Source organism: Eurytemora carolleeae, unplaced genomic scaffold, assembly GCF_000591075.1.
Source record: "Eurytemora carolleeae unplaced genomic scaffold, Eaff_2.0 scaffold1219, whole genome shotgun sequence".
NCBI lineage: Eukaryota > Metazoa > Arthropoda > Copepoda > Calanoida > Temoridae > Eurytemora > Eurytemora carolleeae.
The window spans coordinates 36640-56162 of NW_019397114.1; the positions used below are offsets into that span (position 1 = coordinate 36640).

Sequence of the window (19523 nt, forward strand, 5' to 3'; positions counted from 1 at the left end):
ATAATCCAGTATGTTTAAACTCTTTGAGAACTTGATATTATGTCTATAATCCAGTATGTTTAAACTGTTTGAGAACTTGATATTATGTCTATAATCCAGGATGTTTAAACTGTTTGGGAACTTGATATTATGTCTATAATCCAGTATGCTTAAACTGTTTGAGAATTTGACATTATGTCTAGAATCCAGCATGGTTAAACTGTTTGGGAACTTGATATTATGTCTATAATCCAGCATGTTTAAACTGTTTGGGAACTTGATATTACATCTATAATCCAGCATGTTTAAACTGTTGAGGAATTTGATATAATGTCTAGAATCCATCATGTTTAAACTGTTTGAGAACTTGACATTAAGTCTACAATCCAGCATGTTTAAACTGTTTGGGAACTTGATATTACATCTATAATCCAGCATGTTTAAACTGTTGAGGAATTTGATATAATGTCTAGAATCCATCATGTTTAAACTGTTTGAGAACTTGACATTAAGTCTACAATCCAGCATGTTTAAACTGTTTGGGAATTTGATATTACGTCTAGAATCCAGCATGTTTAAACTGTTTGGGAATTTGATATTACGTCTAGAATCCAGCATGTTTAAACTGTTTGGGAACTTGATATAATGTCTAGAATCCAGCATGTTTAAACTTTTTGGGAATTTGATATTATGTCTAGAATCCAGCATGTTTAAACTGTTTGGGAATTTGATATTACGTCTAGAATCCAGCATGTTTAAACCGTTTGGGCACTTGATATTATGTCTAGAATCCAGCATATTTAAACTGTTTGGGAACTTAATATTAAGTCTAGAATCCAGCATGTTTAAATTGTTTGGGAACTTGATATTATGTCTATAATCCAGCAAGTTTAAACTGTTTGAGAACTTGATATTACATCTATAATCCAGCATGTTTAAACTGTTGAGGAATTTGATATAATGTCTATAATCCAGCATGTTTAAACTGTTTGAGAACTTGATATAATGTTTATAATCCAGCATGTTTAAACTGTTTGAGAACTTGATATTATGTCTATAATCCAGCATGTTTAAACTGTTTGAGAACTTGATATTATGTCTAGAATCCAGCATGTTTAAACTGTTTGAGAACTTGATATTATGTCTTTAATCCAGCATGTTTAAACTGATTGAGAACTTGATATTATATCTATAATCCAGCATGTTTAAACTGTTTGGGAACTTGATATTATGTCTATAATCCACCATGTTTAAACTGTTTGGGAACTTGATATTATGTCTATAATCCAGCATGTTTAAACTGTTTAGGAACTTGATATTATGTCTATAATCCACCATGTTTAAACTGTTTGATAACTTGATATTACATCTATAATCCAGCATGTTTAAACTGTTTTGTCACTAGATATTAGGTCATTAATATCTAAATAAAGGGGAAATTAGTTCCAAGACTAACACTAAGTGTTAGAAATGGGCCAAGTCTGCAAAGTTGCCTTTTCCAAGCGTATATATCTTTAAATTCAAGCCAGATTTGAACAGATATATACCATACATTTGTAAAAAGTGGCTAAAACTATACATTGAAACAAAAAATGTCAACTTTAAACTATTAATAAGGTGTGTGAGAATTAGTTTTTTAATGATACTTAATTTCATTTTCGAACATATCCCCATTTTGAAACAATTAGCTCATGTCGCATTTTAGAACATTAAATAAAAACAATATTTTTAGAAAAGGTAAAAAAATCAAAATAGAAGATAAAAACATACTGTTTTTATAATTTAAATACATTGTAGCATTTAACTATAACAGATAACTATACACATTTGGCCCAAACCTGACACTCAGTGTCAGATCTGGGGCCAAATCACGAGCTGGAACTTTCCTCCCCTTCAATATTTATAAACAACAGTCAAAAAGAAATCATCAAACTTCAGTGTTGAAGATTAGCCGAAAAATGAATGAGAAAAAAATTCTTCGCAAATTTTAGCGAACATTTTGTTTATGGCTGTGGAACTTTGTGAATAGCACTATAAGAGCACTTAATCTTTCTGAATTTCTGAATAGCTGAAAACATAAAAGAGATACAAAAACATGACAAGTCATCGGGTTGTGTATAAAACATAGAGAATAGAATATATATAGAGGAATTAATAGAATCTCTCGGTATGAATTTTTTCAGTCCCTTTCAGCCTGAAAAGGAGGTCAAAGTGAACAAATCATGTAAATGTTCACAAATTATATGCAGTTGAGTAAATTAATACAGTATGTTCCCTAGACTTTACATTTCAATTTCGAATTTTTTAAAGCTGTTAAATAAACTTTATAATGAATTAGGGGAATAAAAAAATCATTTGATTTATAGTTATAACGGAAAATCATCGTTTGTAAAGTGGAAGGCATAGAGTCTATGTGAAATGATCATTGGTCAATTTTCATAATTTGGTTTTCTTTTAACAATAATTTTAGATTTTCTATAAAATTGATATTCCAGGGCCCAACAGGTTATATAGCATAAATATGTGAAGTACACCTGCAGTATGGAAACAGTACAACAAAATGGCCGTTTTACACTATTTTCCAGTAAATTCCTCTCTATATATTCTATTCTCTATGGTATAAATGTATATACGCTACAGACGACTCTGATTTGACAAATACGGTGCATTTCCTGATAAAAGTACGGATTCTTTCAGGATCCTCTAACTAACATGTTTATTTAATGTTATGTAGCTTGAATTTAATATTTGCTTCCTGATGAACAGCGCCGAAATTGAACCGAAAAAAAGAATTTTAAATCAATAGAAATGAAATTATCCAAAAAATCAGTTTTTTTTATCAAAATAGAGCCCAAATGGAATGGAAATTTTTCAAAATCCTATTTATTTCAACACATGGCTTTTAGTGCACTTCGCGCCTATCTTCTATTTTAATTGTAAACATTTTCTCTTTGTGTATGCATTGTAAAACAAAAACAAAAAAGTTTGCAGATTTTTAGAAAAAACTTCGTGGATTTTCAAAATTATTGGAAATCGAATTTTGTTGGAGGATATTTTTTTCTATTTTGATTATCCATAAACCTTCCCTGGGGTCATGTGAGGTCCCACAAAATATTTATAGAATTAAAACAAACAAACNAACATATTCATAGTGCTCCCACAAAGCTTATATAATGCTTTAACTAATATTTTATTTTTTATTTAATGCTATGTAGCGTAGGTAGCTTAAATTTGATATTTGCTACGTCGTTTGATAAACTTCGCTGAAATAGATATAAAAAAGTTTTTAAAATCGATAGAAATGCAGGTTTCCAGAAAATCTGTTTTATTGTTACCAAATTAAAGTCCGGATGTAATTGGAATTTTTCAAAGTGCTTTTTATTTCAAAATAATATTTTATCTCGTGATATTTATAGATTTTTTGGTCGTCATAAGCGTCTCCTGGGCCTGGCTGATGATATGACTTGTTTTGGTCAACCAATGTTTTGCCGTTGTTCCAGATTTGAATTACAGATAGATAAAAATAACCTTCATAACCATGTCTGCCCAGAAAGGGGCTGGAAAACTGAGAGTTTACCGAATTTTCTTCAAAAATTCGCGGATTTTTAAACAATTGTTGGAACATTTCCATGATTTGAAAATTTAGATTCATGAATTTTATTGGAAAGTTTTGAGGTAGATAAGTTTTGTAGTTGATAAGTTTTGTTGTTAGATAAGTTTTGTTGTTAGATAAGTTTTGTTGTTAGATAAGTTTTGTAGTTTGATAAGTTTTGTTTTGAAAAGTTTTGTAGTTTGATAAGTTTTGTTTTGATAAGTTTTGTTCTTAGATAAGTTTTATAGTTTGATAAATTTTGTTTTGATAAGTTTTGTTGTTAGATAAGTTTTGTAGTTTGATAAGTTTTGTGATGATAAGTTTTGTCGCTGATAAGTTTTGAAAAGATATGTTTTGTGGTGATAAGTTTAGTGACGATATATTTTGTATGGGCTCCAAAAATCATTGTGTGTGGCAAACCATCAATTCCTTTATTTAAAAAAAAAACTCAGACATGAACTTTTATGTTGGACATCCATAATCCCGATCGTTTGATCTCGATATCTACTGAAGACACTTTTAATATGAGGATCAATACTCCTCATTTTAGTTATTACTCCCTTGATCAAAGCTCCATTTAACCCCGGACTGGATTTCATTACCATGCGGGATTTTTGAAGGAAAAATGAAAATGAAGATCCAGCATTGATATCGGTACGTTATCTAAAATGCATGGAGTTTCCTGCTCTGTTTAGTTTATTTGATAAACTAGATAAAAGCAAGGGTGTAATGCAAGGAAAGTTAATTGCGGTCGTGTATACTCTGCTACCCATAGGGCGGAATTTGTAAACAAGAATAGATGCCTCATTGTTCGTTTAGTATCCGAGGAGGTTAAAAGCATTAAATTTTGATAATTTTGATAATTCACATAATAGTTTCCTATGACCAGAATATTTCATTGATTTTTTTTATGTGAAAGATCATGTCAGGCTTTGACATCCGTTTTGTGTTTACATTACCGCCCAGAGACAGTACACTGCAGTACAAAAGATGTGTACACTTGTGAAATAACTTTCCTTGCATTACATCCTTGGATAAAATAGTTTATAAGATTTATATTCTGTGTATAAGATATGGGTCTGGGTTTTAAGGAAACTTAAATGTTCTACATACATCTTTTAAGCCATATGGTGCAAACCTTGAACAGTTTTAACTTAATATTAAGAACAGAATCCGTATATTCTTATTAAAAATGGTCTACGGTATTAGATACAAAATTAGAACTTGAGGCGGACAAGGTTTTGTTAGTTCCAAAATCAATTAGTAAAATCAAGCTTACCGAAAGTATTGTTAATTGCTTTAAATCGTTAATTTTTTAAGAATAAAGATTCCAAGTTTCCTTTTTATTAAACATTTTTTAATATCTTTATCCCTAAAAAATGAGAGAGGAAAAAACGGTCCAAAAACGCAACGTATAAACACGTTTTTGCATCGTTTTAAGATTTAGAATTAAAAAACTTGCAAAAAAATTGCCATTTCTTACACAATGCCAAATGTTGATCATAGTAAAAACATAGGCAACATATTGGCAAAAACAAAAGGGAAAACCCAAAAACAAAAAACTGAGTGCACATCATTCTTACCGTAACATTACAAAGTTACGTGATAATATTTTAATCGAAATTAAGAATAGAATAACAGAGATTTAGAGATATTAACGGAACATTGCTAAGATTCTGTTAATATTTTTGAAGAAATTCATCTGTTTTAGATCTACGTATTCTAATCCCTTGTAGACAAGAGACATTTTGACAAATATTTCTGATTTTCTTTCTCCCTAATATTGTAGTATTTAAGTAGATATCAGATGTACTTGCAATTTTCAGTTTTATTGCTTATCCAGGAATGTCTGACATTCAGGTCAGGCCTTCAAGCACATAGTCCTCAATATTTTCTGTAAGATGTGAAATGGAGATATTTTCTTACAGGTTGGACAAATAAAAAGAATATTTATTTGTAATGTTAAAAAAAAGTAAAAAAAAGCTTTATGGAGTGTGAAAAAGATATAGGTTCTATGAAAAACGGGCATTTTTAAGCATCTTTTTAATTCGCGCTGATTTTTGACATCCTTTATGTTTGATTATATTTTTTACTCTTATTAATCTTTTTATTCTTTTCTTTGTAAAATCGTATATAACTCCAATATGTTGCTTTCCTCAAACTTGTGCAATAGAACAAAAATGAGCTATGAGGTCACAAAGTTGTACTAGTAATGTTGTACAAATTTGACATTCTCGTTTTGTCTAGATCAGTGTGAGCTTTGAATTAGCCATTTTTTCGTTTGATATTCTGTCATTTTGAAAGCTACGGGTCATAAATAAAATGTTGCTGAGCCTACTTTACAGCCTTTAAAGGGAGTGTTCGCGAAAAATGAAAAGGGATATAGGCTTACGTCGAAAAATGTTTGATGGTGATTGCTACTAATATCTTACTTCTATTTGCTGCGTCTATAGGAAAAAATAGTTATAAACAAGTCATACCGAAGAACGTAGCATCCATACAAATTCAGAAAGTTGCAATATTTAACTCGGATCGTAAAAAAAATTCAATTTAATTCCAAACAAAGTATTCAGATTTCAATGTTTCAATCTAAAAATATCTATAATTAGTTTAAGTTACAAAGAACAATTACTAAGATTGAAAGATAAATGAATAAATAAGTTAATAAGTAAAAGTGAAACCTACTTTTACTGCACTATCTCTTGGTTTAATATGAGGATGAATACCAATTTCATCTCTGGACTCTCGCCTCTGGACACTCGACACTGGACTCACGCCTCTGGACTCTGGACTTGGTGTAGACTCTTTGGACTACTGTCATGTGGACTCGGGACACTGGACTCGGGACTCGGGACTCTGGACTCTGGACTCTGGACACGGGTCTCTCTGGGATATTCAACCCATCTCCAGTGATGTTTAGCTCCAAACTGATTAAAGTAATTGAGTACACTAAGATAGTAATGTACACAAGAGTACTGTACAGTTAATGTGTCACTATACACATGTACCGGATACAGCTGGTAGGAAAGCTAAAGGGGGGGGGCAATCTGTAGATTTAACATTTGTAGGATTAACAAGTTATCTTCAAATTACACCAACCTGGAGTGTAAAACCTGTGGTTAGGTTCTAGATCAAAAAACTACCATGCCAATTATAATTCATATTTTCCCCTGAAAGTTAGGGGCTCACTCGATTTTTTTTACCTGAGAGACTGCCTTTGGAGCTAGTGTTTCATCCGCCCCTGATATGAATGCGTCGAAAAAAAAATTGATGATTATAGGTTGTAATATCTTATTGAATTGTTTGAATTAAAAGGATTTTTTACTATCCAAGTTTAAAATTGCAACTTTCTGAATTTTTATGAATGTTTAGTTCTTCGGTATGAGTCGTTTTTAACAATTTTCTCATTTTAGACACAGCAGATAGAAGTAAGATTAGTAACAATCCCTATTGAATATTTTCGCGAACACTCCCTTTAAATCTAAAAAATGCAAGTTGTTGTTTTGGCTGGATTAGGCATAAAAGGGAACAAGCAATTTTACGGTTCTTAGCGTTCAGTTTTAACAACTTTTGTTCTTTAAAGGGACTGTTCATTAAGAAGGAATGATATATTCAAATTTCTATTTTCAAGAGTTTTCTTTTAATAAATGACTTACAAATTTCTCACTTCAACATGCATACGGCCTTCATTGTGAGAGTTAATTATTTATTAAAGTCAGATGACCCCTTTTGCATATTCTCTTTTTGTAATATAGATTGTTTAGTTTCACAAGATGATGGAATTGGATCCAAAGAGAATTGGAAGAATTGTTCTTCTTGTATCTCTTACTTTTTACCTTCCAGTGGTAATCATACCCTCTCCAGTTCTTCAACATACAGGTAAATACAAATCTACACTTTCTACCTTCCACTGGTAATCATTCCCTCTCCAGTTCTTCAACATACAGGTAAATACAAATCTACACTTTCTACCTTCCACTGGTTAATCATTCCCTCTCCAGTTCTTCAACATACAGGTAAATACAAATCTACAGGATGTTATTTTTATAAAAAGTGCCTTTTTTATTACTTCAGGAGAAAGATAAAAGTCCATTTAAAAAAGACAGAAAAATCAACAGTATACGTCAGAACCCAGGCTACTCCCCAAACCAACAAACCAAGGAAGAATTTTTGGAAAATCTCTTTTTAGTGTTTGGGTGTACGTCTGTCTGTTTGTTTAGATGTCCTAATCATAAGTTCATAACTCTCATGAATTCCTGTAACAATTTGCCATAAATTTTGATTTGGAAACTCGGCATAACCACGGGAATGTTCTTTGTGTGGTTTAAAAATTTCAAGTTGAGTAGGTTGACTTTATGTGGAAAACTTCCGAGATTTTTGCAGGATTTTCCATTATTTTGAAATATTTTTGCAAATGTACAGTTTTTAAAAAGTTTTGGACGATTTTCTATTTTTTGTTTTATTTTTATCTATCTCTAACAAAATGAAAAATGACACTGAAATGAATAAAAAAAAACTATGTAGACAAGTGGACACAAATTTTGGAAAAAAAATAATTTTTTTTTTTTCAGAATATATTTCTCTACATCTTGCCATCCTCACGGGAATGCCTCGAAGTGCCGGTATTAACAACTACACAATAATGCATGCTGGGAATGTATCTCTTACTCTGATAGGAATGCTGTTCTCCTATACTTTCAATAAAGTGTATCTCAACAAACACCACAATCATAGATTTGACAGAGCAGAGAGAAATCTGAATCAAAATCTAATTGATTTCAAGAAATTGATTGCAGCAATTTTACTGGGAGGAGGTTTGATTTTATCACTTCTCTATCTCCAACTGAACTACAAGGATGATACTCCAGTATCAGCAATATTTATAGCTTCGATCTTGACCTTGATAAACTTCAGACATTCAAGCAATCCTAGGGTTACTGCATTTATCAAACGTTATTTGGTGAGTAGAGAAGTCTTCCCTCATTCAGTTCTACATTTTTTGTTTAAAAAAACGGCGGTTGTGGTTCCAACGGCAGGTAGAAACAACATCATATCTGCTGCTACAGCTGGAGAAGCTAATGATAGAAATGAACAGGTTGCTGATAATACATTTAAAATAGAGATGGATGAGCTCTCTTCGGGACAGACCATCAGTCCAACGACTGCAGAATCTCTTACAGGTGTTACAGATGCAGTTAAATCTGTTTCAAGAATAGGATTGGTTGAACCAAGAGTTGCACCGCTTGCCTTACAGACAAGAGTTGTACCATCTGCCTTACAGCCAAGATTAGTACCGTCTGCCTCACAGCCAAGCGTAGTACCGTCTGCCTTACAGCCAAGATTAGTACCGTCTGCCTCACAGCCAAGATTAGTACTATCTGCCTTACAGCCAAGATTAGTACCATCTGCCTTACTACCAAGAGTTCTACTGTCTGCCATACAGCCAAGCGTAGTACCATTTGCCTTACAGCCAAGAGTAGTACCATCTGCCTTAAAACAAAGAGTAGTACCGTCTGCCTTACAGCCAAGAGTAGTACCATCTGCCATACAGCCTAGCGTAGTACTGTCTGCCTTACAGCCAAGATTAGTACCGTCTGCCTTACAACAAAGAGTAGTACCATCTTCCGTACTGCCTAGAGTAGTACCGTCTGCCTTAAAACCAAGAGTAGTACCATCTGCCTTACAGCCAAGAATAGTACCGTCTAGCTTACAGCCATCTGCCTTAAAACAAAGAGTAGTACCGTCTGCCTTACAGCCAAGAGTAGTACCATCTGCCATACAGCCTAGCGTAGTACTGTCTGCCTTACAGCCTAGATTAGTACCGTCTGCCATACAACAAAGAGTAGTACCATCTTCCGTACAGCCAAGAGTAGTACCATCTGCCTTAAAACCAAGAGTAGTACCATCTGCCTTACAGCCAAGAGTTCTACCGTCTGCCATACAGCCAAGCGTAGTACCGTTTGCCTTACAGCCAAGATTAGTACCATCTGCCTTACAGCCAAGAGTAGTACCGTCTGCAATACAGCCAAGCGTAGTACCGTCTGCCTTACAGCCAAGAATAGTACCGTCTGCCTTACAGCAAAGAGTAGTACCATCTTTCGTACTGCCTAGAGTAGTACCGTCTGCCATACAGCCAGGTGTAGTACCGTCTGCCTTACAGCCAAGAGTATTACCGTCTGCCTTACAGCTAAGAGTAGTACTGTCTGCTTTACAGCTCGATAAAGGTGTATCTACCCCTGCCCTGCAGTCTGGGAAAGGCGTATCTACCCCTGCCCTGCAGTCTGGAAAAGGCATATCTACCGCTGCCCTGCAACCCGTATCTGAATTAGATTTTTCGATGAATGAGTCGAAATTTCCAACCCTCAAGGATTTTAATCCTGAAGGGGAATTCAATGTAAGGCTGATATATGTTGTTCCTGCACCCTCACAGCCCATTTTAAGCTTAAACATTTTAAAGAAATGAAACCTGAAGTAAAAAACTTATTGAGATTTTGTGCTCTGATTATACATAATTTTTGTTTACAGAATTTGAACCCCAGAGTCCGATTTAATGAATTTGACCCGCGTCTCAAATCCGCCAAAAATCGGTTTCTATTGAGCGCCGGCTTAAGTCTTGAAACATTGAATTCAATTTTAAGTGAAATCAACCATATTTGAGCTGCGTCTCAAATTTAAACCGCGGTGCAAATTCTTTAAATTTGGACTCTGGGTAACCATCCACTTAAATAGGGATATTATTGTATTTCTACGTAAAGATTTATGCGAAGACTCATTGGACCATTTGATATGCCTTTATGCATCTCATGGTTTTGGTAAATTAAATGGCTCCTGAGCAAAGTTAGGATTAAGTATTGTTTTGTAACGAATTAGAATCATTGTCATGTTTTGAGTTAAAAAAACACTTTTACACCAATTCTTGTTTGATTTTAATTGGAAAAGAATTGAGTCTTTGTCACAAACTATGATTTTCTAATCTCTTTATCTTTGCAACCCAATGAATTCTGTTAGATGAAAGACTCAATTCCTTTAAAACAAAACTTACTTTTATAACTTACAAAATTAAATCTATAAAAAGAAAACCTTCTTATAAAGATTAAATTAACTGCTGAATTATTTCAAGTATCTAGTTTTTCACATAATATTTGTAAATATATGGAGAATAAAGAACAAAAATGTAATAATTTTTAAATTAAAATATTCCTAGTTTTTAACTAATGTCTTCTGTAATAAAACAAATTTAGAAACTAAACAGTTTTTCGTATTTGATTTTTTAATACTTTTAAGGTTTCAGGACTTATAAAAGGTTCAACAAAATTTTAACAATTGTTTAAAAAATTTCAAAATTTTTTTTCAAACATGTCATATAAAACGTTAACACTGAGAGAAGATATTTGCATGAAGGAACTTAAAAACGAACCAGTCATAAAAGTTCTTTATAGCTGGCAAACTTATTGCCATGATTCCCTTCTCAAATAAAATTTAGAAGGCAGCCGCTTTTCTGACTTATGGGGTTTATTAACCCAAGGTCTTCTGACCAATGTGTATTTTTACCTAAAATTGTATTATTTGTCAAAAAAGGTTAGGTAAGGTGAGGACAGATAGGTGGAGTTGGATGGGGGGTAATTTGGAATCATGTCCTTCTTTCAAGGATGCGAGTTACACATACACATGATATATATAGACTGATCTCATATCCTTGCAAACAGAAAATTTAAGACACACAGTTTAATATTGGCGTTTTGAAATCTCATATCCTTCTTTCAAGGATGGGGGGGTAATTTGGAATCATGTCCTTCTTTCAAGGATGCGAGTTACACATACACATGATATATATAGACTGATCTCATATCCTTGCAAACAGAAAATTTAAGACACACAGTTTAATATTGGCATTTTCAAATCTCATATCCTTNATAGAATAACAGAGATTTAGAGATATTAACGGAACATTGCTAAGATTCTGTTAATATTTTTGAAGAAATTCATCTGTTTTAGATCTACGTATTCTAATCCCTTGTAGACAAGAGACATTTTGACAAATATTTCTGATTTTCTTTCTCCCTAATATTGTAGTATTTAAGTAGATATCAGATGTATTTGCAATTTTCAGTTTTATTGCTTATCCAGGAATGTCTGACATTCAGGTCAGGCCTTCAAGCACATAGTCCTCAATATTTTCTGTAAGATGTGAAATGGAGATATTTTCTTACAGGTTGGACAAATAAAAAGTCACCGCTACTTCTCTGAAAGCTGAACGTATACTGGGGCTTGAATAAAATAATTAATTTTTTCATTTTTCAAGTGCGTTGAATGCATGTGGATGTCAGTGTTAAGTTACCTATCCTACCCTGTTGCTGTACTGTCTGGGATTCTAGCGATGTACCTAGGCCTTGTAACGACATCATTACACTTGGCCCAAGCTATTGTGAGGATGCTGGCAATCATAAAGGTTAAGTTTCAAAATCCATGTCAAAATTAAATAAATTTGTCTGAAAGGACTTGAAGCGTAATTTCAAGTGAACCTTCATGCAAAGAGGGGAGTGCCTGATTTACAATGGTACCCTTAAACCCTTTTGTGTTTGTCAAGTACAGAGATGTGGGTGTAAACGTTTCTGAATCTGCTTGTATGATCAGCTGAAAATGCCGGTGTGCACTGCGTAGAGAGTTCAGTCTTAACTCAACGCACCACGCAGCTGAATTTGCATGGAGGGTCACTTGAGCTTCCACAATCCACTTATCAGTCCATTTAAGTTTCAAATTTCACGTCAAACTAAATTGCCTTAGTATATTTGAATCTTACATGTACGTTTTCACCAGAACTCCTTTCATTGAACAAAAATGGCTTAAAATTTCTAGTAAGTAAAGTAAGTAAAAGTAAAAAATTATTTATTTATGAAATATAACAAAAACATACAAAATAAAGTGTTTCAGGAGAAAATATTTAAAAACCTCTAAAAGTAGACAAATAGTCCTTTTATTTTACCCCCCTCCCTCCCTTCCACTCTACAAATAGTCCTTGCTTTGCGGTGCATTTTCTATTGAAATAATAGTTAAAAATTTAACATTATACGTTCTAACCTTCTTGTTGGAATTAGAAATTTTAAAATGCTGTTTTGACATTATTGAAACATTAAAACCAATTACAATTTTTGTTCCACATTTTACTGTGTTAAATTCCTGTATTGGTACCAGCACGACATAATACCCATTCAGGGGTTAACTTTTACTATTTTTAAAGAAATACTCTAACTTTTAACATAAAACATTAAATTTATCAATTTAGTCTATTTTTGAAGGTTTTGTATTTCGTATACCCAAAAGATCCTTAAATATCTCTGAGTACAGACATTTGTTTATTGTTTATGTACAACAGTTGTACACAACAGAACCTGCAAATATCGCATATTCTAGCCTTTAGTATATCTTTGTACTATCTTAAGGAACTCAGCGTGGACCCGGAGATTCATAGTTAGTCCCTTATTATAATAAATCTCGATTTGAGCTATTTTTCCGGATAAAAGTGGGCCCACTCAACTTAGAACCTCAAAGCCAAGCTTAGAACATTCCCGTGGCTTTCCCGAGTTCCCCAATCAAAATTAGAGGCAAATCGGTTATGATCTGACGAAGAAACAGACAGACAANCATTTATCTGTTGCCACCTATTGTACTTGATAATCTATTTGCCTCCAAATGCTCATCCTTGTGATATTTTTCTTCTAAAATACTATATGCAATTTGTATAAAAGTTGTAGTATTAAACAGATCATATTCCACAAATACGCAACCAATCTGAAAACGACGATATCCCACAGTAACCTGAGAATCTCAGGTTTATTCCTGTTATAATTATTTAATTTTTATTTTTAATTCTTAATAGATCTAATTGATAATATTTCTACATATAGTCCGTATTACGTCATCAGAACTTCAGCCAATGGCAGTGCAGTATACTCGTAACGTGATTTCCGTCTGTATCACGTGACCAGTATACTGCACTCTCATTGGTGGGAGTTCTTATGACGTAATACAGATAAATAATATTATCAATTATATCTATTAAAAATGCAAAATAAAAATAGAAAATTATAATGGGAGCTAACATGAGATTTTCAGGTTTCTGTGGGATAAAATTGGATATAATTTTGACACAATTTTATATCAATTTCTCGAGACAGAAACATCAGATAGATGTCTTATATGTATCGTTCAATGCCTGAGATTCTCAGGTTTTATCCTATACCCCCTTTCATTTTTCCTGTACAGTCCCTTTAGTCCCGATCGGTTAATTAATCTGGAAATTAAGAACAAGAGGAGAACAAGCATTATTTAATCTCGAGATTAAGAAAAAGAGTGGCTCAAGCATTAATCCCGATATCCACCATTCAAAAGTTCCCAGCTCAGAACAGATTGCAATTACAATAAAAAAACATTTTGTATTTAAACATTTTTTACTCTTTATTCTTTAAACAAAACAGATTTTATCAACTTTTTAGGGACTGTAAGGTTATAGGGACTGTAAGGATAAAGGGACTGTAAGGTTAAAGGGACTGTAAGGTTAAAGGGACTGTAAGGATAAGGGGATTGTAAGGTTAAAGGGACTGTAAGGTTAAAGGGACTGTAAGGTTAAAGGGACTTAGGGTTAAAGGGACTGTAAGGTTAAAGGGACTGAAAGGTTATAGGGACTGTAAGTGTAAGCGTAATTTCAAGTGATCCTCGATGCATAGACATGGCAATGCACGATTTAAAGCTTAGTCTGATCAAGTTCGTAAAAATTAGATATCAATGTTTGTAATTTTGAAAACTGGATATTTTCAATTGTGGGTTCTCTACATTAATGAATCGTGCAAATTTCGAAGCATAGCAGAGAAAAAAAAACATTTTCCACATAATTGATAAGAAAATGTTTCAAGGGTACCGTTGTTAATCAGGCATTTCCATTTTGCACGGAGTGCAAGGAGTATGGAATAAGAAATATTTTTCTGATGAACTATTACCGCTTTTACAATAACCTATTCTGAATAGTTCATTTATAAATGGAGGACCCGTCTGCAAAGCTTGCATAATCATATGGTAGGGCGGGCCGCGTCAGTTGTCTCCCTATTTCATATTCCTTGGAGCTTTCCTACTGATACGCATTATTACATGGAGGGTCACCTGAAATTACGCTTAAAGTTGTTTGAAATATTCTGAAGCATATTGATTACTGAACATTAAAAAAAATCATTGAAAAATTGCAAAAATTGGTTTAAAGAAAATACGGTTATGCACATCACGTTAAAATTTGCATGATTCGAACCAGATACTTGCCTGGTGTATTAATTACTCGTACCAGCCCGTCTAGTGTACCCGGTATATGATTGACCCTGCGCGTTTTATGCAACAGAATTAGGCGTGCGGAACTAAAGTTATTTATTAAGATTGAAATTACCAAAAAATGCTTTATTATATGCAAGATCTCACTATTCACCCTTTTTGACTAGTCCTGTATATATATTTGCCCAGCGGAAAAATCTTGTTTTAATTTTAGAAATTCCATGAGCAATTCACGATTTAATACCAAGCGCGGGTAAACGGCAGGAGTAGCTATGACTATAAATGAAATTAAAAAAACCTGGGCAACACAGGGTACTCCAGCTCCTCCAGCTAATAATATCTATTTGTAATATTTGCTTCAAATACATTACATACACTATTGTTCAAGAAACCAAAATATTCTGTTTAGATTTAATTTTTGTGACATAAAATTATAAAATATCTTTTGTTAATGCATTATTTAAAATTTAAAAAAAAAATATCTAATAATAATCTCTCATAATTGTTCCTTTCGTTTTTGTTTTCCTTTAATACAGTTGCTTTTCTTATGCTATGCCAAGTTCTGACCATGATAGAAATAAGGATAAAACATTGCCAAAGTTTGATAAAAACAGCGTAAAATTTTAGAAGTTTTATTAAAAAAGTAAATGTATAAAATTACGACAAATGTTCGAATAATTGTTCGTCCGAGCCCTATTCTCCCCATTTTCTCATCCGAGCCACCTCCAAATCAAATCGATTGTTAAGTACAATAGATGGCAACGTAGAATTTGTACACTCTCTGTACAGTTGTATTCTGTCGTCACAAGTGTCAATTCAGTTTTTGTGTCCGACAAAATTATCAATAATAGTGATAATTTTAGAATAAAGTTCTTTTCTTACAGTAAAATATGTGCAATTTTATGTGTTCTTTAATTTCTGTTTTTACTCTTTTTTATTAATCTTGGAAAACATGTCAACTAATGTGAGACAATTTCGTTTTCCTTGTTATATTTGACACTTGTGGCGTCGCGTATAATTGGTACATTTATCTGTTGCCACCTATTGTACTTGATAATCTATTTGCCTCCAAATGCTCATCCTTGTGATATTTTTCTTCTAAAATACTGAATTCTAGCATTTTTAAACTCTACTTTTAAAATCTGTTTGTGCTTGAAATAAGCCATCCCATCTAGGTATGGCGTAAATTAGATTATGTGTCTTTCATTTTTCCCACAGAACCACCCTGGAAAATTCTTATAGTTTCCCAATACGATTGAAAAAAATACACTTTTTCCATTCTCAAAGAAGAATGTTTAAGGACACAGTAAAACTATTTGGTTTTCGATTTACGAAGAGGGGGGGGGGAGGGGGGGGTAAGTTTAATAGTTCAACAATTTTAAGTCTATAATATTTCAAGGGCAATTTAAAACGAGAAATTAAGGAGAATGTTGTTATTTGTGTTGTTAAATATGAAATTAAATACTCTACTCAAAGGGGGGTAACAATATTCTAGTACATCATCAAATCACGCACTAATAAAAGAAAAAAATAATTGAACATTTTTATTAAAAGTGAAACAAATAAAAGAAACAAAGAACTAAAGCGATGTAGATATACTGCTACTACAGTGTCCTCAGGTTCGGGTTTCCTGTGCTCTTCTCCACCAAGATCCATAGGGTTGGGTTTCCATAAGTTCTTGTGATCTTTGTTATACAGCCGTCGATCCACAGGTTCTGGTTTCCTGCGATCTTGTCCCACGGCTGGGAAAGCATCTTTTGTTCCTGAGAGTGACTGCTTCTTAGATCGTTCATCATAACACCCTTGAGATTTTAACTCCCGCCAATTCCCAGTCGCACGGCCAGCTGGGGCGTTAGCTGGTCAGCCAGAGGATGGACAGCAATAGATAAGGCTGCTAGGCGAGGTAGGTGGGGTAGGGCCTGTTAGAGATCTCTGGCCGAAGGATTAACNAGGGGAAGAGGGGATACAGTGGTTTGTTTTCCAGCCCTCTCTAAACCCCTAAATGAAGCCGTATTTAAATATTTAAGTTTAGCGTCTTGAAAACAATAACAGATATTATTAATTCATAATCTCATCTAGTTCCTTATGCACGGTTTAGTCAGAATTGTTGCACTTTTTACCTTGCATTCATTTCTTTAGAAAAATGCAATTTTAAATCCATATCTTTCTTTAATGAGTTTAACATGCAAAGTTCAATGGTTGAATCATAAGATCGCAAAGTCTGTTTTCCAGTTTTTAATTAAAATTTTCTACAGCAAACTTGATATTCATTACAATAGGATATGTTGGCAGCTTTTAATGTGTAATTTTAGTTAAAAATTTTGAGGATGTTACGAAAAAGTATCACAAGCAAATTATGATCGAAGAATTTTTTCTGATTTAGGACCGAGGTCCCTGCCTGGACTTTTCTGTTGTAAATCTCAGGATTAAGCATTGATCTTAATCTTACTAAGACCTCCGGATTAATTTAATTCCTTTTCGGTATCCCGTGGTGATCATACCCTGCAAGGAAAAGTTTTAACGAAGGATTAACCATTTATCCTCAATTTTTAAAGTGTCCACATTGAATATTGAGCGTTCAAGATTAGGATTACTTCATACAAAGTGTCCACATTGAATATTGAGCGTTTAAGATTNAAGTTGTAATATGAATTCTATATCTGTATAGTTGTGAGATTCAACCATTTATTAATAAATGATGTAAACTTTTGAATAGGGTTTCAGGCTTAAAATGGAATTTTGTAGACTAGTGGTGGGAGTGTTGTTAATAAACGGACAAGTGTTGGCAGATTGCACCAGGAGTGAGGAAAACAACAGCTGGAATGTAGTAAAATGGATAATGAGGAATATCAAAATAAAGATTTAGTTTAGAAAACTATTCTCAATTATCTTGCACTTTTTGTGATAGCTTTTTTTCAGCAATCCTATTTTTAATTAGTTTTTCTTTTTCTTAATTATAGTACTTTCTTTTGTTATTTATTTTTGATAAAATATTAAGACGGGTTGAAGGAGTGGAAACATGCATTAATGTATTTGTTGGGTAAGTACGCTCACCTGAGATTATATACAGTACTAGAAATTCAAGGCGCTTCGCGCCCTTCTTTCTAGCCTTAGAGGGCGCTTCGCCCCCATCTTCTAAATTAGTTGTGAACTTGTTCTCTTTGTGTACANGAAATTTTGATTTTTCATAAACATTCCCTGGGGTCCCTAGATGTCCCACAAAAAATTTGGGCCCGATCGGTTCAGCCGTTTTGACGTTTATTGGATACAAACAAACAAACAAACAGACAAACAAACAGACAGACAAGCCAAATTTATATATAGATAACCCAGAACTTCGGAGTTATCAAAGAGTTTTTAAAATGTCGCCTTAACAATTGTTCAATTGATTAATTTAAAAATAAATAAACAACTATGAAATATGCGGGAACAGTTTTAAAGGGCTCCATAGAATTATTTAATTAAAAAACTAAATATCTGTAACATTTTATTATCAATAGTTCATAATAAGGGTTTACAATTAGATACAGAAAATTATTAAGAATATTTATATAATGATACAAGGTGTCCCACGAAACATGACAGTTGGCAAATAGTTTAGAATGTTTAGAATAATAAAAAAATATTATATTGGCGTCATATAATAGTGAAAATAATTTCATAGTAAAATAAACTGCTGAAAGCCTTTAATATCTAATACTGTGCATGGAAGACGACATTCAAAAATATTTACCAACTGTCATGTTTCATGGGATACCCTGTAACATAAATGATAATTGAATGAAAGCAGGATTATTAAAAGACAAGAAATTTTTTTTGTGGCCTTTTCTTTAAACATACTCGCAAAGAAAACTGGCATTCTTCAAATAAAAATTTTTAGATTTAGATTTTTTTTAGATTTGCTTGGAAGATTTGCATTTCTTCATGCCATAATAAAATTCCATAATACGGTCAAATTCAAATTCAAATATACAAACCAAGCCAAAATGCCATTATTTAAACTGTTCTTACTTCTTTTATTTTTTTTGTGCTATATGCCTAATTGAAAAGATTTTTGCTCACAAATTAAATTCCAATGTTGTTTTCTTTGTTATTGAGCTGAAACATGGGTGTATGTGCAATACTTAGAATTAATTGAAAATGACGTTTTTTATTTACAGCGCTGTTTTTGCATATTTTGTTCTTTTTTTTGACAAATTCATTTTTTATCGCGACTTTAAAAAGGTTGGCATTTTTTTAAAACTGCAAATGCATCTGTAAATTTTTTGGTTTTATTTAATTACAGATTCTTTAAGAAATTTAGCACATCTTGAACGTTGGCAGAATTATAACTGAGAAAATATTCAAAAAGTTAATTTTTCATTAAAGAAATTGAGTTTTAGACACAAATTCGGATTTTCTAATTCCTATATCTTTGCAGCCTGAAGTTGTAGACCTTTGATATTTCAAACTATAAATTCTGCTAGATCAAGAAGTCTAAATTTGAAATGTCAAAGAGTTAAAGCATGGCGTTGGCAAAATATTGGGATTATTAAATTTGAATTTGTGTTAAAAACTCAATTCCTTTGTTCACATTATTTTGTAGAATTGAACCAATCCTACTTCCTGGAGAGCAACAACTCATCTTGGAGAATGAAAG

General features: G+C 32.9%; 1 protein-coding gene across 1 annotated transcript in view; it reads left to right on the forward strand.

The window, feature by feature from the left end:
* Positions 1 to 11885: 11885 nt before the first annotated feature.
* LOC111711987 (uncharacterized) overlaps positions 11886 to 19523 on the forward strand; it is a 30859-nt gene continuing 23221 nt past the window's right edge. The window contains exon 1 of the mRNA XM_023486489.1: positions 11886 to 12020. Coding sequence (XP_023342257.1) covers positions 11886 to 12020 — 135 coding nt within the window. The remainder of the gene's footprint in view (positions 12021 to 19523) is intronic.